The sequence below is a fragment of the Mobula birostris genome, chromosome 12 (genome assembly GCF_030028105.1).
Source record: "Mobula birostris isolate sMobBir1 chromosome 12, sMobBir1.hap1, whole genome shotgun sequence".
NCBI classification, from domain to species: domain Eukaryota; kingdom Metazoa; phylum Chordata; class Chondrichthyes; order Myliobatiformes; family Myliobatidae; genus Mobula; species Mobula birostris.
The window spans coordinates 59,379,946-59,392,720 of NC_092381.1; the positions used below are offsets into that span (position 1 = coordinate 59,379,946).

At 42.2% G+C, this 12,775-nt stretch overlaps 1 protein-coding gene across 3 annotated transcripts in view; it reads left to right on the forward strand.

Annotated features, from left to right (window-relative positions):
- Nucleotides 1-686: 686 nt before the first annotated feature.
- Nucleotides 687-12,775, forward strand: part of LOC140205952 (SERPINE1 mRNA-binding protein 1-like) — a 36,453-nt gene continuing 24,364 nt past the window's right edge. For all 3 annotated transcript variants that reach the window (XM_072273861.1, XM_072273863.1, XM_072273864.1), the window contains exon 1: nt 687-1,048. In XM_072273861.1, the coding sequence (XP_072129962.1) occupies nt 796-1,048 (253 nt within the window). In that variant the 5' untranslated portion in view covers nt 687-795. The remainder of the gene's footprint in view (nt 1,049-12,775) is intronic.

Sequence of the window (12,775 nt, forward strand, 5' to 3'; positions counted from 1 at the left end):
GATGTAGGTGTGGTAACAAGAGTCAAGGTATAGGGTCAATCCATGGTTACTCATATGATGGGCAATACATTAAGATACGTGACAAGACATGGCAAGATTTTGCTATACTTCTTGCAGCCAAGATGGCAAATTCTGGAAAGGAAGGTACACGGACATCATAGTTGATAAAGGAAGCCATGCCACGGCAGGTGTCCATAGGTCGCTGCTTGTGTCCTCGGTAGAATTCAGTGACACAGTTGCATAGGATGAACTGAGGCCACTGCGCTTGCTTCCTGATCTTCTTGACAAAACGCACACCCCAGGAGATGGTTGACAATCTCATCCCCATTGCAGCGGCCTCGAAGCCAGCATGCAATGCTGCTGGCACTTGGGCTGTGCAAGAACGATCTGAGAGGGAACACTTTACCACCAGAGTCTTTGGCGCGGTTTCAAAGTTCTAGACCCGGTCCCCGGACCGTGAAAGTGCTCTCCGCTATTCAGCAGGACATGCGGCGCGCATCCACAACGTGCTTGGCAGGGTTGCAGTTGCGCATCGCCGGGGCTTTGCAACAACAAGGCGATGCACGCCGGGGATTGTGGTGCCGCCGGGAGTGAGCACCAGGTAAGTGCCGAACAATGGGAACTCCATCTCCCGTCGAGCGTTGCGGTCCGGACTGCGCGAGGTCGCCCGGATGGCGCGGCCCGTCATGCAATGCGAGCAAGAAGACCGTCTCTAACCGGCCATTTTAGGCGGATCCGATCGGTTCCTGCAGCCTCGCAGCATCCGAACGTAATCCAACGTTCAGGGGGCCCATCATGCCCGGGAACTTACAGGAAGGCTTCGGCTGTGTCGTGACCAATCGGTTCGACCAACTATTTGATGATGAATCCGACCCTTTCGAGATTTTGAAGGAGGCCGAGATCAAGAAAGACAAGAAGGAGAAAGACAACAAGACGGCAGTCTCCAAGCAGCAGCCCAAGAAGGAGTCTCAGAAAGACAGGAAGGTGCCCGTTACATCCAGCGACAGTAAACCAGAGTCTCAGGCGCCTGTGACCTTGAGGAAAGAAGGTAATACGAGCTCCCGCCGTGCTCTTCCGATCACCCTCGTCACTTGAGGCGGGATATAGCAGGCCGCGGGCTCAGCCCCGCTCACGGTAAATGTCAGCCAGCCAACCTCGTGTCGGGGAAGCGTGGGGAGCTGCCCCACACTAAATGTGCACCGGGCCGGTCGCCAGCACTCACCCCAGGCCTGCTGAGGGTGGGGTGGGTAGGGGTTGTGGGGCTGGTCTGGGAAAGTCTGCGTGTTTCCATTTGTCCAGTAAAATTAGGTCTGGTGTTCAGGATTACAGACGAATACCCACGCCGCTCTAAATTTAGGAAAGAGTCCATTTTTTTTTCAAATAATAGATTAGAAGGTTTGCAATACTCTGCTGGTTGCTCTGAAGCAGGCTTGGGAGCTGATTAAAACAGCTCTTTCACAGCTCACAACTTCACGCCTCAAGCAGAAGCAGTCCTTGATCATTTACCTCTCATGCTTACTTTATTTCGTTTTAATTCGGGAAAGGTAATTTGTGGAAGCAAGTTACTTTTAAAGAATAATCTAGTTGCAGTTAGTGTTGTAATTTATAAAGTTGTAAAGCAGAAGGAGCACGTGGGTGACGTGTAGCACTCTGTGCACATACTCGATTTAACAGAAATAACTATTCAGGTTTGCTCTGAAGCTTGTACGAACTAACGTATTGGTTCGAAATAAGGTGCACCTTTTCCTACACTTCCAATTATAGACACTTTAAAGTAATGGCCACCATCTTGTTTTAGCAACCATGTTTTCTGCTCCATCTTTTAGAATTAATGCAATGTGTTTTCCGAATAATATGCATCTTGCCAGTCTTGTCCTATTCAAATTAAAGTTATTGCACGTTTACTAAATGCACATTAAACGCTGTAATCTTAAAACTCGTTTTAAGTGTGTATGGGATTTTAGAAACTTAATGTGTTGTATGCATTGCCAAATATGACTTTTGCTTTTAATCCCATCATAGGATTTGATTGTTAAAATAGTCTTCTCCATCTAAAGTGATCTAAAAATAAGTGTATTCTTGGCATAGTTGGAATTTTGCTATACATGTAGAATCGGTGTTGTTAAGCAAAAAGATCTGAGTACTGCTAATCCACTATGTCAAATAGGGTGACCCTCCTGGGATCCTGTCAGCTAAGATCCTTGAGTTCTGATATGACAACCTGAGATTCAGAGGAGCTCTTTATACTAATTATTAGATGCTTATTTTAAGTTATATCTTTTCTGTGGTATATTTTTGCTACGAGCTAGGGTTTACACTAGTGTAGATTGTTAATACTCAAAGTATAGACTTGGAAGTTTTTCAAGCAGTCAACAGAATGTTCATTGTTGGATTTTAGTTCTGTACAGTACTGTGCAAAAGTCTTAGGCATTCTAGATTAAAAATGTTTCAGATGTTTATTGTGTCTTCTGCATCAGTGCCAGCAATAAAGAGCAAATATTAGATTTCCAGACATTCATTTTCCAAAATATTAAATGTTGTCGAGAAATCCTTGTGTTTCATTAAAGAAAGTAACATTAAGTAAGAGACCACTTTTCAAATAAAAAGTTGATTAATTTGTAGGTATATAGCTGAGTGCACGATTAAACAAAGATAATGAACAGGTGCTAATGATAATGAGATATGAGCTGAAAGAACTAAACTGAACAACTGAAACAGAAACGGGTGTAGAAAGAATCAAACTGGGCAAGGAACAACCAAAAAGTGAAGATGTGACAATTTAACTATCAATTCTTACACCATGGCAAGAGTGAGCATAGCAATAAGACACAAGGTCATCCTACATCAGTGAAAAACGGGCAAATGTTGGAGACAAATGCAGTGGTCGACCGCAGAAACTAGAGTGTAGCAGATGAGAGATGCACCCAATTTTCATCTCTTCTAAATTTGAAGTAGTGCAGACTACTTTTAACTCTGAACTCTCAGAAACCACTGGAACCCAAGTACACTCCTGCAATCTAGAGAAGTCTTGTTAGAAGTAGTCTTCATGGTAGAGATGATGCCAAAGAGCCATGCCTTTGAAGTAGAAACAAGGCCAAGAGACTTGCCTACTCAAACACAAAGACTGGAGTGCTGAACAATGGTGGTAAGTGCTCTAGACTGACAAGTCAAAAATTTTCAAGGAGTTCTGCGGCAGATGGTATGGCCTCCACAGAGCCCTGATCTCAACGTGATCAAGGCTGTGTGGATTACCTGTTGAGACAGAAGCAAACAAGATAGCCAAAGTCTGCAGAAGAACTGTGACAAGTTCTTCAAGATGTTTGGAACAATGCGCCAGGTGATTTTCTTATAAAACTACATGACAGTGTACCTAAGGGAATTGATGCAGTTTTAAAGGCAAAGGATTGTCACACGAAAAAATGATTTGACTTGGTGTTTTTTTTTTAACTGTTTATTGCTCTTGATAGTTTTAATATTTATAAACTTCCCATTTCATTATTTTTGAAAGCATCCTCTCTTTAAAATTTTTCTTATACATGTGCTTAAGACTTTTGCACAGTACTGTACACAGTGGCCACTTTATTAGGTACATCTCGTTAATGCAAACATCTAATCAACCTATCTTGTGGCAGCAGCTCTGTATAAAAGTATGCAGATATGGTTTACGAGAGAGGCCAGAGGAGAATGGCGAGGCTGGTTCAAACTTGCAAGAAAGTGACAGTAACAACCATTCGTTACAAAAATGGTGTGCAGAATAGCATCTCTGAATGCACAGCATGTTGAACCTTGAGGTGGATGGGCTACAGAGCAGAAGACCACACCAGGTTCCATTCATATATGCTAAGAACATGAAATGGGCTACAATACAGTTGAAGATGGGAAAAACATTGCATGGTCTGATGAATCTGGGTTTCTGCTGTGACATTGTGTCTCCCCACTTTCTGCTTTCCGCAGGGATCTTTCCCTACACGAATCCCTTGTCCATTCGCCCTCTCCACTGATCTTCCTCCTGGCACATATCCTTGCAAGCAGAACAATTGACACACCTGCCCCCGCACCACCTCCCTCAATACCATTTAGGGTCCTAAAAAGTCCTTCCAGGTGAGGTGGCATTTCACCTGTGAGTCTGTTGGAATCATCTACAGTAACTAGTGCTCCTGGTGTGCTATGTCAAGTGAAACTCGACACAGAATGAGAAACCGCTTCACTGAGCACTTGCGCTCAGTTTGCCAGAAAAAGCGTGATCTCCCAGTGGCCACCCATTTTAATACCACTTCCCATTCCCATTCAGACATGTCAGTCCATGGCCGCCTCTACTGTTGTGATGAGACCACATTCAGGTTGGATAGCCTCCAACCTGATGGCATGAACATCAATTTCTCAAACTTCAGGTAATGCCCCACCCCCAACCTCCCTCTCACTTTACCTCCTTATCAGCTCCCTCTGGTGCTCCTCCTCCTTTCTTCCATGGTCTTCTGACCTCTGCCATCAGATTCGCTCTTTTCCAGCCCTGTATCTCTTTCACCAATCAACTTCCCAGCTCTTTACTTCGACCTCCCCTTCCTGGTATCACCTATCACCTTGTGGTTCTTCCTCCCTTCTCTCCCCTCCCCACTTACCTTCTGACTCTTCTTCTTTCCTTCCAGTCCTGATGAAGGGTCTCTGTCTGAAAAGGTGACTATACTCTTTCATAGATGCTGCCTGGCCTACTGAATTCCTCCAGCATTTTGTGTGTGTTGCGAGTATCGTTTAAATGCCCCTGTGTATTGTTGCTGACCACGTTCATCCCTTTATGACCACAGTCTACCCAACCTCTAATGGCTGTTCCAGTGGGATGACATTGACATGCCATGTCATGTCACAGCACGTCATTGCAAGTTGGTTCCACAGGCATGATGAGTTCAGTGTACTTCAATGGTCTCCACAATCACCAGATCTCAAACCAATTGAACACGTATGGAATGAGAGATTTGCAGCATGAATGTACAGCCCATAAATCTGCAGCAACTACATGATACTATCATGTCAATGTGGACCAAAATCTCAAATGTTTTCAGCACCTTGTTGAATCCATGCCATGAAGAATTCAGGCTTTTTTGGGTGCATAGGGGATCCTACCCAGTACTTGAAAGGTGTATCCAATAAAGTGGCCACTGAGTGTGTATTACCATAAACATTTTTGCTTTGATCACCTACCGTCCAAAGTCTTCTGATATTTCACATCCCCATGTGGTAAGGATAGTAAGAATCACATTAAATGCAGTTTATATACTGCAGAAGTGTTTGGGTATTTGGAAATTGACTTTCTTGCTTGTTTTCTTCCATGTAAATTTGCTGTGAGTTGTGGATTTTGTGAAGGTATTTGCTGTTTATTTTATTCTTGAGGCCCACATCTGAGCACTAGGATCTGAAAATTTCAGAAATGCATATTAGTAAATTTAATGGTGTTCTTAAGTTATTGCAATGTTGTCTAGGAGTGCATTGGAATTTTTTTTGAAGTTGAGAGAGAATCATTTCAGTTTGTTTCACATGAGCTTTTACTTCCATTACTGGGTTCGCACAGTACTTTAAACCATAGTTTTTTAAGTTTTATTAAGAAATTAGTGCACAACCACTGCCCAGACTGGCAAAGGGTTCAATACCCAAATGTGCGATTAACATCCAGCAGCATAGCTAACATGATAGAGAAATGGTTATTCTGATCAAAGACCCTTTGGAATATCTTGATGGTTAAAGACTAATAGATTTATTTATTATAAGAGCAATGTTAAATCTTTTACAGATTTTTCCCCCTCATTTTGATTAAAAGATGGCAGCTGAAAGAACATGAAACTCGGGATGCATCTTCAGGTGATGATTGAGCTGTTAGCATCCTGAAGTTATTATTGTGATGGCACTTTTATCTAATTTGATGTCTAATTTCAAGACAGCCAGTAACCCATTAACTTGGAACTCCAGTGCAGAAGGAGCATGCAGTCAAGGCCAATGAAGATGGCTACAGAATGGATCTTATGATAGGGCCAATTTCAATACCTGAAATTCAGTTCCAAAATTACTGTACTTCCCTGTGACTGCAGATAGGTCTGCCCCAAATCCAAGAGCAGTTGGTTCATTCTGATACACCAGCACTTAAACTTAGCCACCTTAGATCTCAACTTTTCTCCAATGACTGCAGTACAGGCCTGAGTTGTAAAAGTAAATGTAGTCTATTCCCGTTAAGCCAGTAAATTCAGATAATCACAGTTAAGCATTTGTGTTGCAACTAATTTGTCTACATGCATCATAATTTCAATGCTACGATTCTTGAGTGAAAACAGGCTAGTAAAATTATGTCAAGGAAAGATGCATGCAAATTGTGTATTTTATGCATGGCTTCTTTATATTGTGAAGCTGTTACAAAAGAGTTGACAGAAGAGGCACTTGTTCTTTTGCAGATGTAGCTGAAAATGCGAAAAGTAGTATAAGCAGAGCGACATGCCAATAACTGGTATGATTTTGGAAGTGGGAAATAGTTCATACCATGTTAAATTGATCACCATATATTAGGGCTTTTACTCTTGTGTTTCTCAAGGATTACATTTAAATGCTCTGAATGCTTGTACTACAAATTGCACTCGGGAAAATTGTCATTGGTAACATGACCGGCATGTGGTTCTAGCCAATATCCCTTTGGAGAGACAAAGTGGCGATGTAGATGTAGTAAAGGATTAAAATGTTAAAAAATAATTTTTAATATTTCTATGATGCTGACAAGGCCTGTGCTTAATGCCCTTTTGAGAAGGTTGTAATGAATCTGCACCAAGAATTGTTGCCACTTTTTAATTGCATTGAGAGATTTGTGTATATTCATTTGAATTTAGACTGACTGAATAGTTGCCAAGAGGCAATTTCTTTCAGTGGGGAGTTCAAAACAATAGATCAGACTCTTGAAATGAAGGCTGGGCTATTGGGGTCCAGATGAGAAATTTATCCTTTAAGACTTCTCAATTTTCTGTCTTGGGATGATTGGTCAGTTGTGAGATTAAAATTGATTTTTGGATCCTGAGGGGATTGGGAGATGGGATGGGGAAAACAGACTTTAGACATGGATTAATCCATAATCTTTGTTACTAACAAAGCAAGCCTGAAGTACCATATGGTCTACAGTATTTTTGAGTAGTTAACCAAAAACTTTTTAAGTTGATGCTAAGGGGTCCATGAGTAAAAGTTCTAGTTTTATCTTTTATTTCCCAGTGAATTGGAAATAGTGAGTAGCGCTTGGTTTCATTGACCAGCTGTCCTGTGGTTAGGTACCACAGGTTAGGGATTTACTGTCATGGGAATCTTTGAATTGTGGTACAGCACTTTTTAGTTGGAATGGAGAATTCACAGGGTGAGGAAGAAGTAGGAAAACCAGCCTTTCTGAACTTGAGATGCAGCAAAATATTTTGGCATGTTTAGTTGTATCTAAATGACAGTAGGATTGAATGTGTAAGTAAACTGGTGTGTCAGTTGCAAACAAGGTGGCTGTTTTGTGCTGGATGATGTTCATTGGGTTGCAGAAAAATTATGAAGTCTTGAAGTCTTCTGGTTGGTCTCTTTCGCCAAGGAAAATTGAATAAATGAAAAGAATTTAGTTCTCTGATTTTATGCACCATAATTAAGTCTTGACCTTCTGAACAAAATCTTTGTTTTAATCTTTGCTCATAGCCAAAAATGAGTGTTTGTAAATGTACAGTGGAATTTCATCTTTCCAATAATTTGATTAGAGCTCTGCTGAATGTGAGCTATGACTTGATTTGTGTAGTATTTGTGATCCCTTGTGTGCAAAGCAACTGAATTTTGGGCCTTGTGGAACTTCAAGTTGTTAAAAAGTTTACAAAGATTCAGTGTACATTCATTAGTGAAGAATGTATAAATTATACGACCTTGAGATTTGTCTGCTTACAGGTAGCTGCAAAGCAAGAAGCCCAAAAGAACCCAATTTTAAAGAAGTCCAGCCCTCAGTGTGCAGAGGAAGAGGAAAAAAACACAATCATGCAAACAATAGAAGCGAGCAGCAACAACAGCATTCTGAATTGAGACCCTGGATCCAAATCCCCAGAGCTGCCTGGAGTAGGCCCAAAGTTTATCATATTACTGGGGCAAAACACTGCAAAGTTGACCGACGTGAAGCACAGCAGCCAGGGGCTGTCTCAGGCTCAGTGTCGCGGAGAGAGGAGTGAATATCGCGGGGGAGCCAGCAAAATCAGCCTGACTCTCGACTCCTCTCCCCTCTCCCCCCCCCCCCCCCAAGTCTATCTGGGCAGCGTTAAAACTGACTCGTACCTCACATTAGGACCTGGGCTCCGCAGCGGTGAATTGCTCCCTGCCAAGCGATTGGCTTCAGGCCTAGATTTTGCTGCCGATGAAGCCATTCTCCAAATCTTGCACTGGGTTTGTTGGATGGGTATTGATACTCCTCTGCCTCGACTTCTCTCCAACTTTGCTCGTTCCATCTGCGTCAATTCTGCAGTGCACCAGCAGACCTCATCTCTCGAATTTGCTTCGCCTTCACTCGCCTTTTCATTACTTGCAGTGATAATTTACTACAAAAAATGTTACTAGTAAGGTTTTCAGTGAAGTTTTTTTGCTCTTGAACTACCAGTAGTGCCATCTTAAACCAGAAGAAAAATCTTGTTTATGTCAGGATGCAGTTTTGGGTTTTTTTTTACCATTCTGCCACAGGTTCTGAGGAGTCCCCCCCCCCCCCCCCCCTTTTGATCAACATGTAGTGCGGGACTTCAAAAGCTATACTGATATACACGAAAGATGACATCAAACACACTGCTCTATCAGAGCTTCTTGTAAAGTGTTTACAATTATTCAGTTGAATAAGGCAGGTGCAATTTTCTCTCAACAAATACACTTTATTTTAGATACAGTATGGAGTAGGCCCATTCAAACTGCACTGCCCAACAACAGCCCCTGATTCAACCCTGGCCTAATTATGGGACAATTTACAACGACCACCTGGTACACCTTTAGACTGAGAGGAAACCGAAGCACTGAGTTCCATGTGGGGGGCATATCGTCTCCATACAAATGATTGTTGGAATTGAACTCCACCACAGGCCATAATGGAGTCCGGCTAACTGCTGTGCTATCGTGCACCCATTTACTGCCTCCAGTTAGTACCATCCAAATGAAGGTTTATTCTATTCCTTAATGGGTTACTAAGATTTGTCCAACACTGAAGTAAACTGGTTTATAATTTCGTTTATCACTATTTGGGGAAAAAAAAAAGTCTAGTTCCCCTACTGTGGCCACGGGTTTGAAAAGTTATTGTTGGAAACTATCCAATTTACTTTGTAGGTTCCCAGATACACTTCATGGCCTGAAGATTTATCCACTCTTAAAGAAGCTCACTCCTTAAAATGTTTATCCTATACTTGATCTAGCCCTGGGAAACCTAGGCCCCTTCCTTCTGAACCATCTCTCTATCCACTAAACCAATCATCCTTGCTATTTTTTCTTTTATTTTTGCTACAATACAATTTTTTTACAATACTTTTTTTCTCACAATACAATATTGGCATTGGTCCTCTTGTTAATCATTTTTTTCAACAGATGTATGCCAATGTTTAGTGTTTTCATATGCAAATTGCCTTATTTGTCCCCAAGAAGAAACAAGAATAAGTTTTTTTTAAAAGATATAATTTAATGCTATTAGAATGTCCTGTGCTTTAGTAGAACCCATAAATTTGTAGATAGAAGTTGAGTCGGCAATAGCTTCAGCTAACTAGGGTTAATTAAGTTACGAGTTGGAATGGCAGATGTTGTGGGGTCATAGAGTCGGAAAAGTACAGCATAGGAACAGGCCATTTGGCCCACCTAGTTTATGCCAAACTGTTTTAAACTGAGTAGTCGTAATGACCTGCACCTAGACCACAGCCCTGCATATATATCCCTCCCATCCAAAATTCTCTTAAACATTAAAATTGAGTTCGCGTGCACCACTTGTGTTGGCAGCTTGCTCCACCCTGAGTGAAGTTCCCCTCATGTTCCTCTTAAACGTTTCGCCTTTAACCCATGATCTCTAGTTGTAATCCCATCCAACCTCAGTGGGAAAAAGCTTGCTTGCATTTACCCTATCAACACCCCTCATAATTTTGTATACCTCTGTCAAATCTCCCCTCAGTCTTCTGTGTTCCAAGGAATAAAGTCGAAACCTATTCAATCTTTCCTTGTAACTCAGGTTCTCCATTTCTGGCAACATCCTTGTAAATTTTCTCTGTAGTCTTTTCAACTTTAATTCCATCTTTCCTATAAGGTAGGTGACCAAAACTGCACACATGCTCTAAATTAGGCCTCACCAATGTCATAAATAACTTCAAACATGATAGCTCCTCACCTGTACTAAATACTTTGATTTATGAAGACCAATGTGCCAAAAACTTTCTTTAGCACCCTATCCATCCGTGACACTGCTTGTGATGAATTATGAACCTGTATTCCCAAATCCCTTTGTTCTACCGCACTCCTCAGTGCCCTACCCTTCACTGTGTAAGACTTACCCTGGTTGGTCCTCCCAAAGTGGAACACCTTGCACTTGTCTGCATTAAATTCCATGAGCCATTTTTCAGCTCATTTTTCCAACTGAAACAGATCCCTCTGCAAGCCATGATAGTCTAACCAATCTTATGAAAACTTGCTGATCCAACAAAAAAGCATTGTGCATAGCACCGATCCTTGTGGCGCTCCACTGGTCACAGGCCCCCAGAAAGACTGCCATCTGCTACTGCTGTCTGGCTTCTCCCACAAAGCCAATGTATAATCCAGTTTACTACCTCATCTTGAATGCCAAGCAACTGAACCTTCCTGACCAACCTCCCATGCAGGACTTTAGTAGACAACATCTGCTGCCTTCACTTCATTGACTTCCTGGATAACTTCTTAGACCTAGCATGCACAAAGCCATGCTGACTATCCCTGATCAGTCCCTGTCATTCCAGATGCTCATTTATCTGGACCTGTAGAAAAGCTTCAAGAAACTTCACCACTACTGATATCAGGCTCATGAGCCTATCATTTCCTGGTTTATTCTTGGTCTTTCTTAAACAGTGGAACAACAATTAGCTATCTTCCAATTCTCTGGTACCTCACCTGTCGCTAAGGATGATTTAAGTGTCTGCTAGGGCCGCTGCAATTTCTGCACTTGCCTCCCATAAGGTCCGAGTGAACACCTTGTCAGGCCCTGGAGATTTATCCACACTAACTTTTCTCAAGTCTCCTCTGTAATATGTATAGGGTCCATGACCTTGCTGATACTTTGCTTCACTTCAGTAGACGCTGTGTCTGTTTCCTGAGTAAATACAAATACAGAAATATCCACTTAAGATCCGGGCTCCATTCTGATCTCCCAGAGGGCCAGTTTTTTCCCCTTGCAATCCTTTTGTTCTTAATATACCTGTAGAATGCTTTGGAATTCTCTTACATCCCATCTGTTATGGCAACCTCTTGCCTTTTTACTCCTCCTGAATTCTTAAGTATTCTCTTGTATTTCTTGTACTCCATAAGCACCTCATTTGTTCTGTCTGACTAAACTTGTGATGCACCTCCTTTTCCTTAACCAGGGCCTCAACTACTCTTGAAAACCAAGTTTTCTTAAACCTGTTATCTTTACTTTAAGTGGGCCTTCTACTTGACACGTACACTTTCCCTGACCACATTTGACGAACTATCCCAAATAGTCCTTTTACAGTATGGGAGTCCCAGTCAATATATGGAAAATTAAAATCACCTATTAAAAACCTTGTTTCTTGCAGTAATCCACGATCTCTAAAAGTTTATTCCACTAAATCGAATGGATTGTTGGATGGTCTATAATATAGCCCCATTAACGTAGTCATACCCTTATTTCCCAATCCTCAGTTCCACCCATAAAGCCTCACTAGACGAGTTCTCTAGTCTATCCTGATTGAACACTACTGTGACATTTTCCTTGACTAGTGCACCACCCCTCCCCCTTTAATCCCTCCTGCAACTCTCACTAACGGCTACAATATCATCATCCTCTGAGCTTATCTGCCTACAATACTACTTACTTCGAAATAGACACAGCTCAGAACATTAGTTGCTCCATGCTCAAGCTTTTGCATCCTGACTTTGAGGTCTAACATCTGTCTCCACAACCTGTCCACTATCTGTTCTGACACTCTGGTTCTAATACCCCTGAAACAGTAGTTTAAACCCCCCCCCCCACCCCATGCAGCACCAGCAAATCTTCCCAGTAAGATATTAGACCCCCTCCAGGTCAGCTGCTAACAATCTCTTCTGTACAGGACAACCCTGGAGATTCTGTTATAGTCATAGAGAGGTAAAGCACAGAGACGGGCTCTTTGGCTCATCTAGTCTGTGCCAAACCATTTAAGCTGCCTACTCCCATTGACCCTGCACACCACCATTCCTCTACCATCCTTATACCTATCCAAATTTCTCTTAAAGCATTGAGCTTGCATGCACCATTTGTGTTGGTAGTTCGTTCCACACTCTTATGATCTTTAATGTCCTTTAACTCAGCACTTAACTCCCTGAGCTCACTTTGTAGAACCTTGTCACTCTTTCTACCTTTGTTATTTGTACCTACATGGACCATGACCTCCGGCTGCTCACCCTCCCACTTAAGAGTGCTAAAGGCTCGATTGAAGATGCCCTGGACCCTGGCACCCGGGAGGCAACTGGGAATCTTGGAATCTCGTTCCCATCTACAGAAATTCCTTTCTGTTCCCCTGGCAGTTCGGAAGGGTTCTGTTGG